We start from the raw sequence: 20,275 nt of genomic DNA on the forward strand, positions 1-20,275 counted from the left end.
TGTTGCTTTGATAACAGACAAAGAGTCTGTACATGATGAACATTCCTACTAACCGGGCTCTGATTTCGGTTTACTATTCTCGGTTCAATCTACATACCAATTACCCAATCGTATCACTTAGACATTGTTCTCGGTTCAGGACTTACGATTTGAACCGATAATTAAACAACAAACAAAATTTTTTTGCCGGTTCAATTACTCTGGTGGGAAGGTTTGTAAGGAACCGATATATTTTCCCTAATAACCAAAATATACCGGGTGTTACTTTGTTAAATCCACACGATGTGGTGGTTTATGTAGAAACCCGGTTTGGGTATTTATTTTGATAATGATTCTCTGAGACTGTAGAAAAATATCTTTTGGATGATCAAATCCAAACTCTTTTTCAGCTCTACTGAGAAAAATCTGAAAGGAAGGCTGGCTCAAATAATATGAGACTAACACAATATATCTCTGCTTCTTCTGGATCTCACTGACGTACATCCCAAGAAACCCATTGGTGCTAAAGTTGCTTTACTGGTTCCTACTAAAGAGCCACCATGCAATCAGGATACAGGACTGCATGCAATATATGTACCTAAAATTGTTTTTCTAATGAATGTAAAATTTTATTCCATCAGAAGTTTTGTACATTTAGTGCTTCTTTTATGTGCTTAAATGCTTAAAATCAAAACAGAAAGTTAAGCTTGTGCTCCATGATCATGATTGCTCTTGTCGCGACCCAAACAAAGCGATTAACCCCTTCTCCAAATACTTGTGTCCCAACCCTTTTACTGATAACAGTTTAAGCCTGACTGTCCTATCCACAAATTTGATGAGACAGCTCGCATGTTGTGGCTGTTCACCATGTCTCTCCATATCGCATGAACCGTTGCTTAAAAGGTATAGCGAAGTAGGAAAGTCATTGTGGGTTTGAGTGCTAAAATTGTTAATTACACCAAACTGGCATTCACATCCAAGTTTCTACACTACAAGAAAACAGCGACATACTGAGGGAAAAAATCGTCGGTATGTCGTCGGAATAACGCTATTCCGACGACATACCGACGAAAAAAGTCTTCGGAAATAACTCCTCGGAATTTCATTTTTCCTCGGAAATTCCTCGGAAATTTCCGACGGAATTCCGAGGAAATGAATTTCCGAGGAAATTCCGAGGACCACAAGTTCGTCGGAATTTCCTCGGAATATTCCGAGGAAGATGTCGTCGGAATATTCCGAGGGATACACTTCCTCGGAATATTTCCAAAATTAAAAAAAAAAATATAAATTTATTTTTTTAAATTGAAATTCGAAAATATAAAATTAAAATTGAAATAGAAAACATATTTAAAATACAAAAAATAATAAAATAGTTTTTATAAATAAAAAAATGTTTTACAAATACAAAATTAGTTATAATAAATATAAATATTTTTATAAATATGAAATCATCTTTTTATAAATACAAAATAGTTTTTATAAATACAAAAAATAATAAAATAGTGTTTATAAATCAAAAAAATGTTTTATAAATACAAAATTAGTTTTAATAAAATATAAACATTTTTATAAATATGAAATCATCTTTTTATAAATACAAAATAGTTTTTATAAATACAAAAATAATAAAATAGTGTTTATAAATCAAAAAAATGTTTTATAAATACAAAATTAGTTTTAATAAATATAAATATTTTTATAAATATGAAATCATCTTTTTATAAATACAAAATAGTTTTTATAAATACAAAAAATAATAAAATAGTGTTTATAAATAAAAAAAATGTTTTATAAATACAAAATTAGTTTTAATAAATATAAAATAGTATAAAAATTAAAAAAATAGTTTAAATAAATCCCAAAACAGTTAATAATTACAAAAAATAGTTTTAAAAATATTTAAAATGTTAAATAATTACAAAAAATAGTTTTCATAATATTAAAAATGTTTAATAAATATAGAAATTTATATTTTATATATAAAATACAAAAAACGTTTTATAACCACAAAAAAATGATTTTAAATATTATATATATGATTTTTAATCTTAAAAAAAGTTTTATAGATTTTAAAAATGTTTAATAAATATATAAATGAATTTAAAATGCAAAAAATAGATTTTATATACAAAAAACGTTTTCAATATATATATATAATTACAAATTCGATTTTTATAACCACAAAATTAATAAAAACTAAAAAAAAAAATTCAAATCAAGTGAAATACATAATCAAACTCGATTTTACACAAATCTACCATTCACCCTAACAAAATCTATAAATCTCATTCCAAAATCATCAAATCTACTTAAAAACAATACAAATCTAACCTAAAAGAGTGGGATAGGGTTCATACATGAGGATTAGGGTGGAAATCGCGAGGGAGAAGAGAGAAAGCGCCGGAAATCGCAAGGGAGAAGAGAGGAGTCGACGAAATCGCAGGGGAAAGAGAGAGTGCGGCGGATAGAAATGGGGAAGAAGGTCGGGCTCGACCTAATAAAATGAGGGGTCCGACAGAAATTATCCGTCGGAATTTCCTCGGAAATATTTACTATATCCGTCGGAATTTCCTCGGAAATCATTAATTCAATTTTCGCGAAATATTTGGCGGCTTGGTTTACCCGGTTAAATGAAAAAATTCCGAGGAACCAGGTTTCCTCGGAATTTCCTCGGAAAATTCCGAGGAAATTCTGAGGAACCAGGGTTTGGGGTTTCAAAACATCGATTATTTTCGCCGTATTTCATTTCTTATACAATTATAATGCATACCATTGAGGATTCTTTGTATATATGATCATAAACCATGAAATAACAAAATTTCAAAAATAATTGTAAGTATTCCCTTTACCGTTTGTTAAAGTGTATAAGTGTTTCTCTTATGTTGTGTGGTTTTCGTTCATGCAATCGTAAAAGTGTTTGTTATTGGGTAAAACACCAAAGTTTGACTTCATAATCTGGTTAAGACACTTAATGAAGGTTATATACGTGTTACTCAATCCGTAAAACGTTGTTTTTGGTTTAAAACCCCAAGTTCCTCGGAATTTCCTCGGAATTTTCCGAGGGAATTCCGAGGAAAACTCTATCTTCGTCGGAATTTCCTCGGAAAATTCCGAGGAAATTCCGAGGAACCAGGGTTTGGGGTTTCAAAACATCGATTATTTTCGCCGTATTTCATTTCTTATACAATTATAATGCATACCATTGAGGATTCTTTGTATAGATGATCATAAACCATGAAATAACAAAATTTCAAAAATAATTGTAAGTATTCCCTTTACTGTTTGTTAAAGTGTATAAGTGTTTCTCTTATGTTGTGTGGTTTTCGTTCATGCAATCGTAAAAGTGTTTGTTATTGGGTAAAACACCAAAGTTTGACTTCATAATCTGGTTAAGACACTTAATGAAGGTTATATACGTGTTATTCAATCCGTAAAACGTTGTTTTCGGTTTAAAACCCCAAGTTCCTCGGAATTTCCTCGGAATTTTCCGAGGGAATTCCGAGGAGAACTCTATCTTCGTCGGAATTTCCTCGGAAAATTCCGAGGAAATTCTGAGGAAAAGGAATGTATAATCAAATCCCTAAATCGACAAGATCTATTCCGAGGAAATTCCGAGGAAAACCTTTCTGCCCACGGAATTTCCTCGGAATTTTTAAAATCCCCCAACGGCTCTCTAACGTCTATAATATTTCCTCGGAATTCATCGGTTTTTTCCGAGGAATACTATTTTCCTCGGTATTCCGTCGGAATATTCCGACGAAATGAATTTTCCTCGGAATTCCGTCGGTATATTCCGAGGAAATTCCGAGGAAGCCAAATTTTGTGTTTCCTCGGAATTGCCTCGGAAATTCCTCGGTATATTCCGAGGAATTCATTTTCCGTCGGAACGTCCGTCAGAATACCGCTGTTTTCTTGTAGTGCTACTCTCATATTCAAATCTATTTGTTAGACAGATGTCAAGATTTTAAATCTATTTTTTTAACTTGGTAATATCAATTTGGTCTTATTATCTATTGCATTTGGATGCAGATATAGATTTTATTCTATTCAAATTGGTAATAATTTAATATGATTTTCTTCTATTAGCAGTTACATTGACCTTGACTTGATAAGTATTGACTGAAACGTTCGATACACCATTATATCTTCTCTAAAAACATCCACAAAAGCTAAGACATCCTCGGATACATCGACACCTTTTGTAATATTATCCTCTACAGGAAAACAATGGAGAAGCTATCAGTGAAGTTTGCTTTCATTGCTCTTTTAGCTGTTGCATGCGGTAAGTTTTGTTGTATGAAAAGAAATAAAAATGTTCTTCATATTTTTTTATATAATAACATATTAGTTTCGTTTTTGTAGTGATGATGAGTACTATGACAGTTCAAAATGTTGAGGCAAGTCGTTTGTTACCTGAGGAAGCTCCGGTGGTGCATTATGAAGCTTCGACGCAGGTTGTGAAGCCACAAGACTTTCACTGCAGGGAAGGGTGTCGTGTGAGCTGCATTCCCATTCAACTAGTTATTCGCTGTGTTTGTTTATGCTGATTTTTTCAGATATGTTATATGTACTGGAATTAATAAAATATAATTTTACTAATAAAAAACTTATCTATTTGTTGTGTACATTAATCATTGAGAAATCGGCCAAAAAAACACTGAACTTTGCGGGAATTGCCAAAAGAAACCTGGACATATGGGCTAGCCAATAAAATCCTGAACTTTTGTTGACTTTTCGGGTTTATTAAGAAACTTACGATTGACTGACCAGATTAACACACCGTTAACCGAGTTAACTGTTAATTAAGCGGACGTTAATTTTGGGTGTTAAAGTATACGACGTCGTTTCATCACTTTGTCTGATTAAAGACAAACGACGTCGTTTATATAGCTGTGTTATTAAAAATATGGGTTTCCAACGGCTCGAACTCGTGTACTGGGGTTTAATGGTAGGGGTTTTTGCCACTGAGCTAGTGGACTTTGCAATGGATATACGAACACAGTTTCTTTTATTCTCTTTGAATCCGACTTAAATGAATCAAAAAGAAACGACGGCGTTTTCTCCTCCGATTGGTATAAACCCTAAATGGGCGAAATCATAAATCCAGTTCGCGATTCAAGCTCGATTCTCTTCGATCTCGTCCTTAAGAATCTCGATTCTCATCTCTCCTTCTTCGAGTATCGCATGATGAGTTCGGGTTGTGAGGATTCGTCTGTGAATACGATGGGAATTCGTGGTATCCCGGAGCAATGCGGCTGTGGTCGAAGAACTGGGATATACACATCAAAAACGAAGGTCAATCCAGGAAGAACTTTCTTTAGATGCCCAACGTTTCAAAATGTAAGTGTTTAATTTGATTGTGTTTAAGAAAAGAACATAAGATTCAATGGCTAGATGAAATTGTTTGATTGTGACTGTAGTCAGTGAGAAATTGTTTGAACATAAAGATTGTGTTCATGATTTGTGTCTAGGATCACTTGTATAAATGGCTAGATGAAGCTGTCTACGAAGAGGTTCAAGATGCATTGCCAAAAATTGAGTGCTTTGCATCAGATGTTATGAAACTTAAAATGGAGATCGAAAGCATGAAAACCGTGGAGGAAGAGTTGAAAGAAGATGTCAGGAAGGCGAGCAATGAACTTAAGAAGCTGAATGTGATCATGAAAGTGGGTTTTTCGGTGGTTTGTTTAGGCGGTGTGATATGTCTTGTAAGGCTATGTTTACCTAAGAACTCATGTTGATCATGTTTGACAAAGCAGATGGGTTGTCTATGAATATCTACTAGGAGACTCTATTTATGTAAGGCTATGTTTATGTAAGACTCATGGTTCATGTAAGGCTATGTTTTAAGACAATGTTTCAGTAATGTTTATGTTTTACTTCTTGATTGTTTATAGAAGGACAAATGAACACACCAATGAACAGACCATCACGATAAACAACATGATGAAAACACAAAGATAATAACCGACACTATCTTCATTGAAAGTTTCAAATTAAAACAGCAGGAAGAGAAGAAAGAAAAAGGTAGTTCTTGTTCCAAAAGCATTCAGACAGAGACACTATCATAAATAACACACAACGAAAGCATTCAGACAGAGACCATCATAAACAACACACAAGCATCTAAAAAAACCATCTTCCCCACGCTGCTGTCTGTGATGCTTCAGCTTGTGAGGATTGAGGAACTTCCCATCGTGATGGTTGAGCTTGTGAGGATTGACCTTGTGAAGATTGAGGAACTTCCCATGCTGAGGATTGATTTTGTGAGGTTTGAGCTTCTGAGGATTGAGCTTGTGACTCGCCAAAGTGTAGTCCCTGCAACATATAAATGAATTGTTAGACACATTACCGAGAGCTAAAAAACAATGAGATAGAAACTAAGACCCTAACCTGATATTTCCTTGGTCTGCCTCTTGGTTTCTTAGGTGGACTCTCAACAAAAGCCTTCCGACATGTATTCTTGTAGTGCCCTTCTTCTTTGCAATTAGAGCATGTCATTACCCTGTTCGCACGACTCAGCTTGGTAGTAGACACTGTCTCATTGGTTCCCTTCTTTCGATCATGGTTTTTAGGCCTACCAGGCTTGCCATTTCGATTAGGTGGTGGAATCACACCTAATCTATTGGTCCGAGGCCACTCTATCATCCCATTTACAGGTCTGATCCCAAAACTGTAGGTTTCACGCCACTTAGAGGTTGTGTAGAAAGGAGCAACAAATTCAGAGACTTTTCTTCCCACGCCAAGGATGACCTTAGCAGCATGGATGCATGGAATACCATTCATTTGCCAGCTTCGACATGCACAAGTCTCATTCTCCAAATTCACCACATAAGACTGGTCTCTATCTTCCACCTCAGTCTCTGGCCCAATTGCCCAACGCAGACTACATTCTTTTGACTTCTTCTCAACCCTGTCTAACTCTTTATGTGTCTTCGGGGTGAACCTAGTCTTCCTGTCCTTAGCCATCTTAGACCTATTGTAGTTCCTAGTCATACATTGGCGCCTAATCTCCTCTAACATGTCTAGCAGAGGTTTCTTCCTAGGCTCCCTGATGGTCTTGTTGAAGGACTCACACAAGTTGTTCAGATTATCATTGCAGTAGGAGCCTATCTTGAAGAAAGCTCTAGACCAAGTCTCTGGCTTTGTCTTTATCAGAGATGCATGTGCGCCAGGATCATAGTTCTTAAGCTCGTCCATGTTGTAGTTGAACATACCAGGAGTGTAGCTCCTTGCAATGAACCAGAAGAACCTCTGTAACCTTAGATCTTTTCCACCTTTCCTCCAGTTCTCGTAGATATGGCGACAACACTGTCTATGCTCTGCTTCTGGAAGGAGGGTATGAACTGCCTTCACTAATCCCTACAAGATCAGAAAAAAAAAAGAAATCAGAAACAAGAATCAAACATTCATTGAGTATCATGAAAGCAAAGTGTTTACCTTTTGTTTGTCAGACATTATAACAAAGCCGTTCCCATTTTCCAATCCCAAATCCAAGGCCAAACGCTTCACAAACCAATCCCAGTTTGTATCATTCTCTATCTCCACTACAGCCCAAGCAATAGGGACAATCCTATTGTCTCCATCTCTTCCAACCGCAGCCAACAACTGTCCCTTGATGTCCCATTTCAAAAAGGCTCCATCTAAGCCAATAACAGGCCTACAAGTCTTCTTCCATGCTTCCTTTTGTGCTTGGAAACACATGTAGAGTCTATAGAACCGCTGCTTGCTTCCAACCGTGGCTCCTGGTATGGTCTCAATTTCCATGGTTGATCCAGGATTGCTCCTCAATATCTCTGCTTGGTAATCCCAGATTTTATCAAAATGCTCTTCATGGGTCTTCCTCCTTTCTTTCATCACCTTCGTCTTGGCCTTAATGCATGAGTTTTCTAAAACTTCCATCTTATACTCCCTCAATATCTCAGCCTGTATCTCCTTTGCCGTGAGCTTTGGATTCAGCCTTAACCTCTCAGCAAATAGACTTGCAATTGCTGACCTCTTAAGTATCTTGGAATACCCTGTCCTCTCACACTTATGGTCATTGACGTATGTCTTTACCATCAACTTCTGTTTCCTCCTATCATACGAACAGTAGACCATCCAGGGACAAGGAGCCTCATCATCTCTCATCTCAGCGGCACATTTTGCACCCATCTTCAAGCTACTGGATCTGTAGTACTTGATGTTGTATCTGGTTTTCAGGGTATACCTCAGACAAGCATGTTTGAAGTCCTGAGCATCTGAAAATGTCTTGCCTAGCTGAAGGAGCTCCTCTGGATCAGTGTCTTCTCTGTAAGCTTGCGCAGGTCTCATCTCCTCTTCATTCTCATCATCTGATGACACAGGATCAGGGATTTTATCATCATCCCATGCATCATCATCGCCTTCGTCTTCATCAACCTCACAGTCATCATTTTTTGCTTTATCACCAAAATAAAGACTCAAATCTGTACAACCAACTTCCTCAATGCCAGCAATACCGTCCTCATCTTCCCTACCATCATCACCTATATCCCCAAATTCCTCAATCTGGAGAAATTCTTCTCTGTCATCACCATCATCACCTAGACTCCTCTCCGAGTTTACCTTCTGCTTCTTCGATTGTCTAGGAGACACAGGCGACCCGCCATATGAAGTTCCCCGCCTTGTCTTCTTCGCAACTGTTGATGCCAACATCTCAGTCTCTGGCCATTCTTCTCTGTCATCACCAGAAGGAGCCACATTTACCTTCTGCTTCTTCGAAACTCTAGGAGACAGAGTTGAACCACGCCTCGTGGCCTTCACCGGAGATGGCGACCCATATGAAGTTCCCCTCCTCGTGGTCTTCTCCGGAGATGACGCAGGCGACCCATATGAAGTTCCCCGCCTTGTTTTCGACGCCTTCGACACCTCTGTAGATGCCAACATCGATATCCCTTCAACGCTTTTACGAATCCTCGATCTCTCCGGCGATGACAAACTCACAGAAGCATCGCGTTCTCCACCCTTCTTCGACTCTTGAACCGCTTCGTCACTCCCGTAATCGAAATTCCTCATCGCTCCGAAAATCATTACCTCCCTTCCATTCCTTGTGAACTTCGTCTTTACCATCTCCTCACCATTACAAGAGAAATCCCCAAATCGATTTGAGAAATTAGGGTTACGTTCAAACACGGGTTTCATTTTGTTTGATTGAAATCAAACACATCTTTTGACCAATAAAAATAAACATGTGTGATAATCTTCCGAAAAGTCCACTAGCTCAGTGGCAAAACCCCCTTAGGTCCACGAGTGCACGGGTTCGAGTCCAGCTAACAACAATTTTAATTAAGCAAAACGACATCGTCTTGAGATTTTGTGTTTAACAAAACAACTGAATGAAACGACGTAGTTTCACTAAACGGAAGTAATTAACGGTGAGTTAACACTGTCTTAACTGTCGGTTAACGGTGTGTTAATCTGGTCAGTCAATCGTAAGTTTCTTAATAAACCCGAAAAGTCAACAAAAGTTCAGGATTTTATTGGTCAGGCTCGAGTACAGGTTTCTTTTGGCAATTCCCGCAAAGTTCAGTGTTTTTTTGGCCGATTTCTCATTAATCATTGCATATCTTGGACTAATGTTTTGACAAAACTCATACATATATCTAAAAACAATATATATTGTTATATCACTTGTGTGATATGTTGAAGATTATTGATTTTTTGGTTTATTTACAAGTGTGTTTTGGTTTCAGTCAGAATTTTGTAAACTAGTGGCTGTTTTGGATTCATAGCATAGTAGTAACTGATGGTAAACACAAGATGAACAAGTTTCAGAATTGTTTTTTTTTTTCTAAAGAATGTATGTTTTAGACCATCGTTTATTACACAAACTAGCATTAACATTATATATCGTGGAACAAATATTTTGGTTAGAATGATGAAAAAAATTGTAAATAAAGTTTTTTTTTATCTTTTTCAATTGACGATCCTTTTATAGTTAATACTAGTATATAACTAATCTTAAAGCAACCAATAACATCCGGATCCGTGGCGCAATGGTAGCGCGTCTGACTCCAGATCAGAAGGTTGCGTGTTCGATTCACGTCGGGTTCAAAACCCCGAAAGTATCTCCGGAACTTTTTTTTCCTTTTTTTACCTTCTCGAATCTATGATTTGCCCAAATTTCCCTAATAGAAGTTCTGATTCTTGAGACGAATTAGGTTTTGTTCTTATCTTCATCCCTTCGATTCGATCCTACCCTTTTTGTTTCTCCTCCCTCTTGAATTCACACCATCAAGCTCCATGGATCTCCACCTTCCGATTCTCCTCCTCTGTGTAATAGCTGCGTCGTGCTTCCCTTCTGGGCTCGCTTCATCTCCGGTTGACTCCTCCGTCTGCAATCACGAATTCGAGCTGTTCCGGTTCGATCTAGCCTCGAAATGCCCTCCTTCTCTCCGTCCAAGTCCTCCTATCGAGGTATCGTGAATTAGTTATTGTGTAATAAAACCCTTCCTTGTTGTGTAATAAACCGTCACCAATTGTTGTCTGCAATTGCAAAAATTGAAAATTGGATATTAAAGTTTTGATTTTTGCGATATGGCAGGTGGATGGAGACTCGCTGGATAGGTTAATGGCTTTGAACCATGATGATGGAAATGCTTATGTCTCTGTACTCTTTTATGCTTCTTGGTGCCCGTTCTCACGTGCTGTGCGAACTAAGTTTGATATGTTGAGTTTGATGTTCCCTCAGATACAGCATTTAGCTGTTGAGCATTCTCAAGCACTACCATCGTAAGCAGCCTTGTTTAGTCACTAGTCTTTGTTAAAAGCACTACATAGCAACTTAGTTTGCTTCTTAGCTTTTCTTCATAATCTGTTCCTTAATCATATTTTTACCGATTTAGGATCAATATTAATTATTGTTATGTGTGTTTGTTGTTACTTAATCTTACATTTCATTGATAAATACTCATTTTGATTTGTGTAATTGTATTACTAGTGGGTTCCTCTTTCATTTATTTATATGTCTTATCATGTGTTTTGTGCTTATCCTTTGTTTATTAACTGGTATCATTAAATTGAGTTGTTGCAGTGTCTTTTCAAGGTATGGTATCCATAGCTTACCTTCAATCCTGATGGTAAACCAAACTTTAAAGGCGCGATACCATGGTCGTAAGGATCTTACATCCCTGATTGAGTTTTATGATGAATCAACAGGTGATCCACCACCCCCACGTATTTTCTTGTGTTCGTTTTTTTTTGGGCAATGCTTGTGTTATCTTATAATATTCCTGAATCTCTGCCTGAAAATTAACTGATGATTATTATGGTTTTACAGGTCTCAAACCTGTCCAGTATGTGGCTGAAGGGGAACCAGCAACCACCTTAGACGCTACCGACGGTAGCCTGATCACATGGCTACGCAATGGGACATCTATTAGTGAAATATTCAAACGAGATCCGTTCTTGGTACTGTCTCTGCTGTTTATCTGTATACAAGTGGCAATCCTCGTCTTCCCCATAGCAGAATCACGCATGAAAGCGTTGTGGGCCTCTTATGCTCCCAATCTGAACCTGGAAAGATTTGGAGAGGTAAGCCAAGTGTTCAGCCGTGCTCTTCACATGGTCGATGTGCGGAGACTATGGTTGAAACTAAGACTCGTCAAAACAAGGAGCTTTCATGAAAGGGCGAAGAACGCTCAAGCCTGGGCTTCATCTCTCGCGTCCGTCTCTCTAGGCCAAACTTCATCAGACCAATCCTGATCCCTTGAGAGATCCTTGTAGTATCTTGTCAGCATTGGAAAGAGATAAGCTTTAAGTGTGTTCTGGAAAAAGTTCCCTTACATAGTAATGTTATACTGACTTTTGAGTTAACTTGTCTGCATTAAAGCATGTAAATCCAGGAACAGCTTTGCTTCTGTTTGTGAATATCTTTCTCTTTTCTTTTTTTTTTTTATAAATCTGAGATATCTGTTTTGACCTCATTTCTCTGAGTCGAGAATAATTTGATTGTTTCATCTAACATTTCTCTGAATCTTATTGTAATGTTTGCCTGAATTGTGTTGGCTCCATGATAGTTACATGAAATGGTACGCCGTTATCATGTGCCTGTTGCATCACAGAGGATAGCACATAGCATTTTATGAATGTTTCACGGTTTACTACAAGCCTGAACCATTTTTCAAATATTATTGAACCATCACAATCATGAGGATGGTGATTAAGATATCTGCTTACTTCATAATAAGATACATTAACTTGAGGAGAACGCAACTCAAGAACTTAAAGCTTAGAAAGATTCATTTCTTGCTGCTGGTTGGATCATTTAACCTGTCTAGCTCAGGACTCTGCAGTCATTTGGTCTCAAGGAGACGAAGCTTTCATTTTCTTAAACCCTTCTCTGTTCTTGAGAGATCTCCGTGGAGGTGGTGGTCTGCTGAAATAGCCAACCACATACATTATCACAACCGCCATAAGAAACCCACATGGACAACCAATGACTGCACCTTTCCATGAAACCAATGCTTCCTCTTCCTCTTCTTCCTCTGGTGGTTCTCTCTGTGTTGCATTATAACATGGTACTTGGATCTGCATTCCACATAGTTTGCTGTTGTTCGCGTAAATGTTTGGATCATTTAACCTGTTTAGCTGAGAACTCTCAGGAATAGGACCTGTAAGCTTGTTGTTACTCAAGCCCAAAGTGTTCAGCTCACTGAGGTTGGATAAAGTTTTGGGGATCTCTCCAGAGAGGTTGTTGTGTGAAAGGTCTAAGACCTCTATCTTCTCAAGACCTCCAAAGCTCCGTGGGATCAATCCAGAGATGTCGTTGTAAGAGAGGTTCAAAAGCTTTAAGCTTCTGAGATTGCCTAAGGAAGCTGGGAGCTCTCCTCGTAGCTTGTTCTTGGAGAGGTCCAAGAGTGTGTAGAGGTAGAGGTTTCTGTTGGCAAGACCTTGCTTTGAGTTCTTCCAGTTCACTGCCAAGTCATGTATCTCAATACCGAAGTTGAGCATAAAACTAAAAGCGGAAGAGTTGCTTGTGGGAGATACCATCATCCCTGTGAGGTTCCCAAGAGATGAAGGAAGAGACCCATCAAGCTCGTTGTCTGAGAGATCCAAGACCTTGAGGCTTGTGAGGTTTGATATGTCTTCTGGTATTGAGCCTTTGATGGAGTTGTTTCTCAGGCTAAGCACCTCTAGAGATGGAGATAGCCCTGATGGAATGCTGCCGGAGATTCTGTTGTCATGAAGGTCAAGATGGATCAAGAATGGGAGATTTTTGAAGTCCTGAGGGAACTCTCCGGTGAAGTTGTTCTGACTCATGGAGAGCATTATGGTGAAAAGCCCAAAGGAAGCTGGAACATCACCTGAGAACTCGTTTGAAGATATGTCGAGAACCGCGAGCAATGAACTGGGGCTGAACCTTGGGAACTCACCTGATAGCTTGTTCTTAGACAAGTCCAGTAGCAGCAGCCTGTAGGCATTTGTAATAGTCTTTGGTACTGGTCCTGAGAAGTTGTTTTCAGACAGCATCAGTACCATTACCGCGCTTAAACCGCCTATAGTATCAGGAATCTGACCAGAGAAGTTGTTTCTTGATAGGGAAAGAACTGATAGGTTGAAAGTCTGAAACAAACTAGGTGGCAGTGAGCCTGAGAGTCTGTTGTCTGACATGATTATGGTTCCTATTTTCAGATCAGCCAACCACTTTGGGAAACTTCCTTCAAGTCTGTTCATGCTCAGGTCCAGGAACAGAAGAGATGTTTGGTTCTTGAGCCAATCAGGAATAGTCCCTTCTAAGCCACAAGATCTAAGTGACAGATGTGTCAACTTAGAGAGTGCAAAGACAGAGCCATTCTTGTTCCACTGGAGTTTGTTTCCTCCGAGCTGCAGTATCTTCAGCTTCTCAAGACTAAACAGCCATGTGGGTATCTCCCCTGACAAGCCATGGTTATTCTCAAGCTCAAGAGTTTTGAGATTAGTCAGCTTTTGAACAGACGATGGAATGCCACCAGACAAGTTGTTCCTGCTCAGGGACAGAGTTGAGAGATTGAGCAAGCTCCCTATACCGTCTGGAATCTCAAAGGAGATGGAGTTGTTCTGAAGATCAATGGCTTCAAGCTTAGTTAACTTTGACAAGGACAAAGGTATAGGACCAGAGAACTTGTTGTTCTTCAATGATAGTTTCCTCAGTTCAGTAAGGCTCCCTTGTAACACAACACACACAAAACAGTATAAAGTCAGTAACATCTACAACCTCCATCTATTAACAGTATATTTAAAGATGTAATAACTTAGTTTTAAAAATTAATAGAACTATCTATAGATGTTGGATAAAAATTATAAGTTTTAAATTTAGCAGTACTGTATATCTAAATTTTAAGGTTTTAGACCATAATTTATGTCTGCATTTTTGAATTTTTTTTAAAAATTATTTATTTTTAGACTCATAACATGTTCGACCGGCCCTGCCATATATTGTCAAACTTTGAGATTAGTTCTTAAACGTACCTATCTCTGGAGGAATCTCTCCTTCAATGATATTCTCAGCTAAAATAAGCTCATGCAGATTCTTGAGCTCTTTGATTTCACCACTCAACGTACCACCAATAGCATTCGTGCTCAAGTCAAGGCGCTCAAGAGTCTTCAAGAAGAACAACTGAGGAGGGATAGAGCCGTTAAAGCTGTTATGGCTCATGTCAAGAGAGACTAACCTGGTCAAGTTGACAAAACCATCTCCAGGAATCTCTCCTTGTATGTAATTAGAAGAGACATCTAGCGTTGCAAGAGAGCTTATACGCAGAATCGGTCTCAGAAGGCTTGAGCTCACTGAGCCAGAGAGAACAAGAGAGTTCAGATTGAGCTCAATCACTTGTAGTGAACGAGTGTTGCATCTCACAACTTGCCATTTGCAGCAATCTGAGTTTGGTCTCCAGGTTTTTAAACCTTCCAAGGTAATTGCTGCTGTGGAGTGGTTCTTGATGGTCTGAGTAAGCAAGTTCTTGAACTCGAGAAGGGATTGTCTTTGGTCTGGTGGGCAAGAGAAAGATAGTTGTGGAACCAAGAAGAAGAAGAGGAAGAGGAAGCAGGAGAGAAGACATGGCTTCTGCATTTTTTTTCTCAGGGCTTTTTGTTTTGTGTCACTCACTCTTCTTCTTCATGTCTTGTTTTATAGTTACAATACAAGAGAGAGATACTGCTAAAAGACTTAGCTTATCGACAATGTTTCTGTTCATTGTGGAATCTTTTTTGAACGCACTAAGTGAGAAAACGAGTTGACTTGTAAGGTCTTTCTTTTTGTTTGTATCCTTAAAATAATGAGTTGAAATTTACCTATACCGACTTCAATTAGTCGGCTCTGCTTAGGTTTTGAAGTTTCTATTAGTATGTGTAATTTTACTGAGTTAGAAAATCGATTAAATCATGTATGTAAAAACTGATTATATTTACAAAAATAATATAATTTTTTTAGCGGTTAACTTTAGTTTATTTGTACAAGAAATTGTTTACCATAGTTGACAAAAAAAAATTGTTTACCATATAACAAATTTAAATGTGTTTGGTTGAAAATACAAGAGCTCAAATGTAAAAAAGAACTTTTTATTCTTAGTGCTTCTGAGCATAAGTTATAGACTCCACATGATTGAGTTTCATTTGTTAAGACTATGAATTCTAATTGATTTTTAGATCAAATTTAATACACAACTAATATTTCAAAAATAATCAGAGAAACTAAAATTCTTACAACAAGTTAATTAATTTTTTAAAATATACTTTCAGTGTAAAAATATTATAGCTTCCATTTTTGTCTAAATTATTTTGGTTTGAATAACTAAAATTCTAAGTAACTTGTGGATATTTTTCAGGGGAACTTAAGTTTTTAATCATGAAGTTTCAAAAATAACCTTGAACTCTAAAACATGCCACTTAATACATGAATCCTTGGTCAAATACGAATAAATTATGAATTCTTAGTCATTGACCAAGCCCTTTTAAATTTGTAATTAATCATCCGTTAATTAAAAGTTAACAGGCATCAAAACGTTGTCATTTTGACAATACGAGAAAACTCTAATTTAAACTCGAAAACCCCAATTTATCTCTTTTAAATTTCTAATTTCTCATTTCATTTCTTTCTCTAACTCATCTCCTTCATCATCTCCACAAGCGATAAACCTTTTGCAATCTTTGGATTTTTCTTTAGTAGCTTCTATTTCTTTGTATGATCTCTTAGTGAATTTTGCCTTCAACCATGAAGCTACAATACTTCTTTTGGCATTACAAACCATACACTATCTCATTATATCTTCTAACAATTCAAGCAAAGATTGCTAGAGAGAGATGAGTTAGAGAAAGAGATGAAATGAGAAATTGGATATTTGTAGGAAATGAATTAGGAGAGATTTTCGGGTTTATATTAGAGTTTTCTCGTGATACTAAATGTATGCTGTTTTTTAATTAACGGATGTTTAGTTATGAAGTTAAAAGGGTTTCGTCAGAAAAGTTCACGAGTTATTCATGTTTAACTAAGAATTTATGTTTTAAATGGTCTAAAAAGAGTTCAAGATTATTTTGACTTATTTTTTAAAAAAATAGGGTTAAAAAGTCAAATTTTCCTATTTTCCAGTAAATAAACTAGTGGATATTTTTCTTTACATGTATCAAAAACAAACTAATTCTCTTTCATAGTCCCTATACTTGCGTATAATCCTCTTTTCATCCCCCGGTACTAATAAATCTCCACATCGAGGTTAAAATTTCACAAATCAAAAGCACTAAAACGACGTCGTTGAAGAGTAAACTAACGATACGAAAAAAAACAGAGTACTACTGCAAAACCTCGAAAGGCTTCTAGGTCAATCCAGCCACTTTCACTCTCTCACACAATCGCAGCAAAACCTCGAGAGCTTCCTTCACTTCGACTTTAGCTAATCGTAATCGGAGAAGATGACAATGTCGATGCAGCCGTACGGAATCCAATCGATGCTCAAGGAAGGCTACAGGCATCTCTCGGGCCTAGACGAAGCCGTCATCAAGAACATCGAAGCTTGCAAGGAGCTCTCCACCATCACCCGCACTTCCCTCGGCCCCAACGGTTCGTTAATCTTCTCTGGATCCGTTATATACTCTCTCGATTTGAATTGATGAATCTCATTTTCTTCGATCTGATTTGCTATTTGGAACTCTCAGGGATGAACAAAATGGTTATTAACCATTTGGATAAGCTCTTTGTTACCAACGACGCTGCGACGATTGTGAATGAGCTTGAGATTCAGCATCCTGCTGCGAAGATTCTTGTGCTAGCTGCTAAGGCGCAGCAAGAGGAGATTGGAGATGGAGCTAATCTGACGATCTCCTTTGCTGGTGAGCTTTTGCAGAATGCTGAGGAGCTTATTAGGATGGGGTTGCATCCGAGTGAGATCATTTGTGGATATAACAAAGCAATTATTAAGGTTGGGTTTGTGACTTACTTGAATCAGTATTGGTGCTTTTGCTAAGTAATGTATTTATGCAGGTTGTTGAAGTTCTTGAACAACTGGTTGAGAGTGGTTCTGAGACTATGGATGTGCGTAGCAAAGATGAAGTCGTTTCGAGGATGAGAGCTGCTGTTGCGAGCAAGCAGTTTGGTCAAGAAGAGATTATTTGTTCTTTAGTTGCTGATGTGAGTGTTTCTGTTTCATTGTCCTCATTGTTGTTTTACTCATGTTTATGGAGCTGATGGGTTTACATGTTTTTGTTTTTCAGGCATGTATTCAAGTCTGTCCAAAGAATCCAACCAATTTCAATGTCGATAATGTTCGTGTTGCCAAGCTTCTTGGAGGAGGATTGCACAACTCTTGCATAGTACGTGGCATGGTCTTGAAAAGTGATGCTGTTGGGAGCATAAAGAGGATGGAGAAGGCTAAGGTGAGATGGTTTTCTTTTGTTTATGCTTTTTGTCCATGTTTTTTTTTGCTGGTTTGATTGGAGTTATGCTCTTGAGAATTATAGCTTTGTACTTGTGTTTCTCCTGTTTTAGATAGCTGAATGTCTCTAAAACCGTTTTCATATTTTCATCAGGTTGCTGTGTTTGCTGGGGGAGTTGATACCACTGCTACAGAGACGAAAGGAACTGTCTTGATCCATAGTGCTGAGCAGGTTAGTTTTTTCCCCTGTGATTTCAATGGTATGGTAAAATAAGCTGAGGATTACTAATCTGTTTTCAGAAGTATGGTTTTGGGTTGTAAACTCTTGTTTCTTATGTTTTCTAGCTGGAGAACTATGCAAAGACAGAGGAAGCTAAAGTTGAGGAGCTGATTAAAGATGTTGCTGAATCAGGAGCTAAAGTTATTGTCAGTGGGGGATCAGTTGGAGAAATGGCATTGCATTTCTGCGAGCGCTACAAGTAAGTGTAGACCCTAATAAGTTATTAATCCGTTTAGCTGTTTTAGTCTGCTTTCAGTTTTGATACCCCCTGGACATTGCTGCTAATGATACAGATGTTTTTACTGTCATTTCTAATATGAACCTTCTTTCTTGACAGGATAATGGTCTTGAAAATCAGCTCAAAGTTTGAATTGAGGCGTTTCTGTCGGGCTGCTGGGGCCGTCGCTCATGTAAGTAATTTTTATTCGCTTTTTTTTCATTATCATCTGAGGGTGTTTTCATACTTAATGATTATGGAACAGTTGAAATTGAGCCGGCCAAGTCCTGACGATCTTGGCTACGTTGATTCCATATCAGTTGAGGAAATTGGTGGTGTGACAGTAAGTACTCCTTTGAAATCACTTTCTTTCTCTTTGGTTAATTATGTGTGCCTTTCATTGACCAATAAGAATTCCTCGTCTTCTTGTGATGTCTTTAGGTCACTATTGCAAGAAATGAGCAAGGTGGTAACTCAATCTCTACAGTGGTTTTGCGTGGAAGCACAGACAGCATTTTGGACGACCTTGAAAGAGCTGTTGACGATGGAGTTAATACTTACAAGGTAATCTTTACGGATTTACAGATCTCAGTTCCATGTCTAGTTTCCTTTGTTCTAAATATTTTGTATTTGTCTCAGGCGATGTGCAGAGACAGCCGTATCGTTCCTGGGGCTGCAGCTACTGAAATAGAACTGGCTCAGAGATTGAAAGAATATGCCAATGCCGAAACAGGGTACTTTTCTTCTACTCAGATTGTCTGATAATTTCATTTTGAGTCGTATTTGAAATATCTATCATTTGTAAGGCTAGCTTTTAATTCAAAACTGCTAATGACTTTGGTGGCTTAACACTTGTCTTCTGCTTTGATTTTTCAGGTTGGACAAATATGCCATCTCCAAATATGCAGAGAGCTTCGAGTTTGTACCCAAAACCCTTGCCGACAACGCTGGCCTCAATGCGATGGAAATCATTGCTTCTCTGTACACTGGACACGGATCAGGAAACACAAAGCTAGGCATTGACTTGGAGGAAGGTGCTTGTAAAGATGTCTCAGAGACAAAAGTGTGGGATCTTTTTGCAACCAAGTAAGTTTCACAACGTCTCTCTCAACCATTATGTCTTTCTATCATATACTTCTCTGCAATTGCGTAGCCGTTGTCCCACTCATAATAAAAAAAAAATTCTCTACTGTTTCTTGTTCTTTATATATAACTAAGGCACTGCATCTCTGTGCAGGTTATTTGCTCTTAAGTACGCTTCTGATGCTGCATGCACGGTGCTTCGCGTAGACCAGGTATGCACAAACCTACCTGATTTAATCTTTTAGTGAACCGACCATTCTCTCATTTTAGTTATATCACACGGTGGTGTGTTGGTCCATCATATTGATCAAAAGATAGTGTTCACATAATGGAATAACTTCCGAGACATAACAAATAAAACATTGTCTCCTTAAGTTGTTTGGTTTCAAGCGCTTTGATATAACATTTCATTTTCATTACATCAATCTCAGTGAGTAGTAAAGTCTTGTCTGGTTGTATGTAAAATGTGCAGATTATAATGGCGAAGCAAGCAGGTGGACCAAGGAGAGACGCTGCTGCAGCCGCTGGTGCTGGTGCAGAGGAAGACTAAGCTGTAGAGAACAATACCTCGTAGTAAAAGTGTTCTTCTGTATCCTTTGTTCTTTTTAATTTTGGGAAGATTTTTGGCAGTCTCAGTTTGAGCTTTGTGTACACAGACCAATCAACTTAGGTTTTGTTCTTTTGGTTTATGATGTTCGGTTCGTCTCAACTTGAAATTTCCTGGCTCTCGAACATAGGTGTTTAACTAAATATAGAAAGGAAAAACACTGGAAATCTCAAAACTTGAAAACGATCCTTGGCAGACCGGTCTATTTAAGGAACGACATTAAATATGACTTGAAGAAGTATCTT

The 20,275-nt window shown here is 37.7% G+C and overlaps 6 protein-coding genes and 1 non-coding gene across 8 annotated transcripts; 5 read left to right on the top strand and 2 right to left on the bottom strand.

Moving 5' to 3' along the window:
* Positions 1 to 4,105: 4,105 nt before the first annotated feature.
* On the top strand, positions 4,106 to 4,606 carry LOC103833550. Its single transcript, XM_018653947.2, has 2 exons — positions 4,106 to 4,261; positions 4,342 to 4,606. The coding sequence occupies exons 1-2, from the start codon at positions 4,207 to 4,209 to the stop codon at positions 4,524 to 4,526; spliced, it is 240 nt and encodes a 79-aa protein (XP_018509463.1). The 5' UTR covers positions 4,106 to 4,206; the 3' UTR covers positions 4,527 to 4,606.
* Positions 4,607 to 4,919: 313 nt separating this feature from the next.
* LOC103833551 (uncharacterized protein At1g43920, Chloroplastic-like) lies at positions 4,920 to 5,844 on the top strand. Its single transcript, XM_009109637.3, has 2 exons — positions 4,920 to 5,319; positions 5,451 to 5,844. The coding sequence occupies exons 1-2, from the start codon at positions 5,065 to 5,067 to the stop codon at positions 5,718 to 5,720; spliced, it is 525 nt and encodes a 174-aa protein (XP_009107885.2). The 5' UTR covers positions 4,920 to 5,064; the 3' UTR covers positions 5,721 to 5,844.
* Positions 5,845 to 5,938: 94 nt separating this feature from the next.
* LOC103833570 lies at positions 5,939 to 9,785 on the bottom strand. The gene is made up of 3 exons (XM_033288434.1): positions 7,420 to 9,785; positions 6,373 to 7,341; positions 5,939 to 6,297 (listed from the first exon to the last, which is right to left on the bottom strand). Exons 1-3 carry the CDS (start codon positions 9,139 to 9,141, stop codon positions 6,106 to 6,108), a joined length of 2,883 nt encoding a protein of 960 aa, XP_033144325.1. The 5' UTR covers positions 9,142 to 9,785; the 3' UTR covers positions 5,939 to 6,105.
* A 196-nt stretch (positions 9,786 to 9,981) lies between these two features.
* On the top strand, positions 9,982 to 10,053 carry TRNAW-CCA. Its single transcript has one exon. It is a non-coding gene; the product is annotated as a tRNA-Trp (tRNA).
* Positions 10,008 to 11,924, top strand: LOC103859017 (5'-adenylylsulfate reductase-like 5). Its single transcript, XM_009136499.3, has 4 exons — positions 10,008 to 10,416; positions 10,544 to 10,731; positions 11,033 to 11,157; positions 11,279 to 11,924. Exons 1-4 carry the CDS (start codon positions 10,243 to 10,245, stop codon positions 11,701 to 11,703), a joined length of 912 nt encoding a protein of 303 aa, XP_009134747.1. The 5' UTR covers positions 10,008 to 10,242; the 3' UTR covers positions 11,704 to 11,924.
* Positions 11,925 to 12,097: 173 nt separating this feature from the next.
* Positions 12,098 to 16,524, bottom strand: LOC103859018 (receptor-like protein 46). The gene is made up of 2 exons (XM_009136500.3): positions 14,449 to 16,524; positions 12,098 to 14,144 (listed from the first exon to the last, which is right to left on the bottom strand). Exons 1-2 carry the CDS (start codon positions 15,047 to 15,049, stop codon positions 12,304 to 12,306), a joined length of 2,442 nt encoding a protein of 813 aa, XP_009134748.1. The 5' UTR covers positions 15,050 to 16,524; the 3' UTR covers positions 12,098 to 12,303.
* Positions 16,525 to 16,727: 203 nt separating this feature from the next.
* LOC103859020 (T-complex protein 1 subunit theta) lies at positions 16,728 to 20,139 on the top strand. 2 transcript variants are annotated; one of them, XM_009136501.3, is made up of 13 exons: positions 16,728 to 17,032; positions 17,128 to 17,390; positions 17,453 to 17,599; positions 17,683 to 17,844; positions 17,998 to 18,075; positions 18,189 to 18,322; positions 18,461 to 18,533; positions 18,606 to 18,683; positions 18,782 to 18,904; positions 18,980 to 19,074; positions 19,217 to 19,426; positions 19,578 to 19,635; positions 19,896 to 20,139. In XM_009136501.3, exons 1-13 carry the CDS (start codon positions 16,885 to 16,887, stop codon positions 19,971 to 19,973), a joined length of 1,647 nt encoding a protein of 548 aa, XP_009134749.2. In that variant the 5' UTR covers positions 16,728 to 16,884; the 3' UTR covers positions 19,974 to 20,139. The 2 variants fall into 2 exon arrangements, with proteins under 2 accessions (XP_009134749.2, XP_033144329.1); XM_033288438.1 differs by having other exon boundaries at positions 18,461 to 18,683.
* Positions 20,140 to 20,275: the final 136 nt, after the last annotated feature.

Source organism: Brassica rapa, chromosome A03 (genome assembly GCF_000309985.2).
Source record: "Brassica rapa cultivar Chiifu-401-42 chromosome A03, CAAS_Brap_v3.01, whole genome shotgun sequence".
In the NCBI taxonomy this organism is placed as follows: Eukaryota; Viridiplantae; Streptophyta; class Magnoliopsida; order Brassicales; family Brassicaceae; genus Brassica; species Brassica rapa.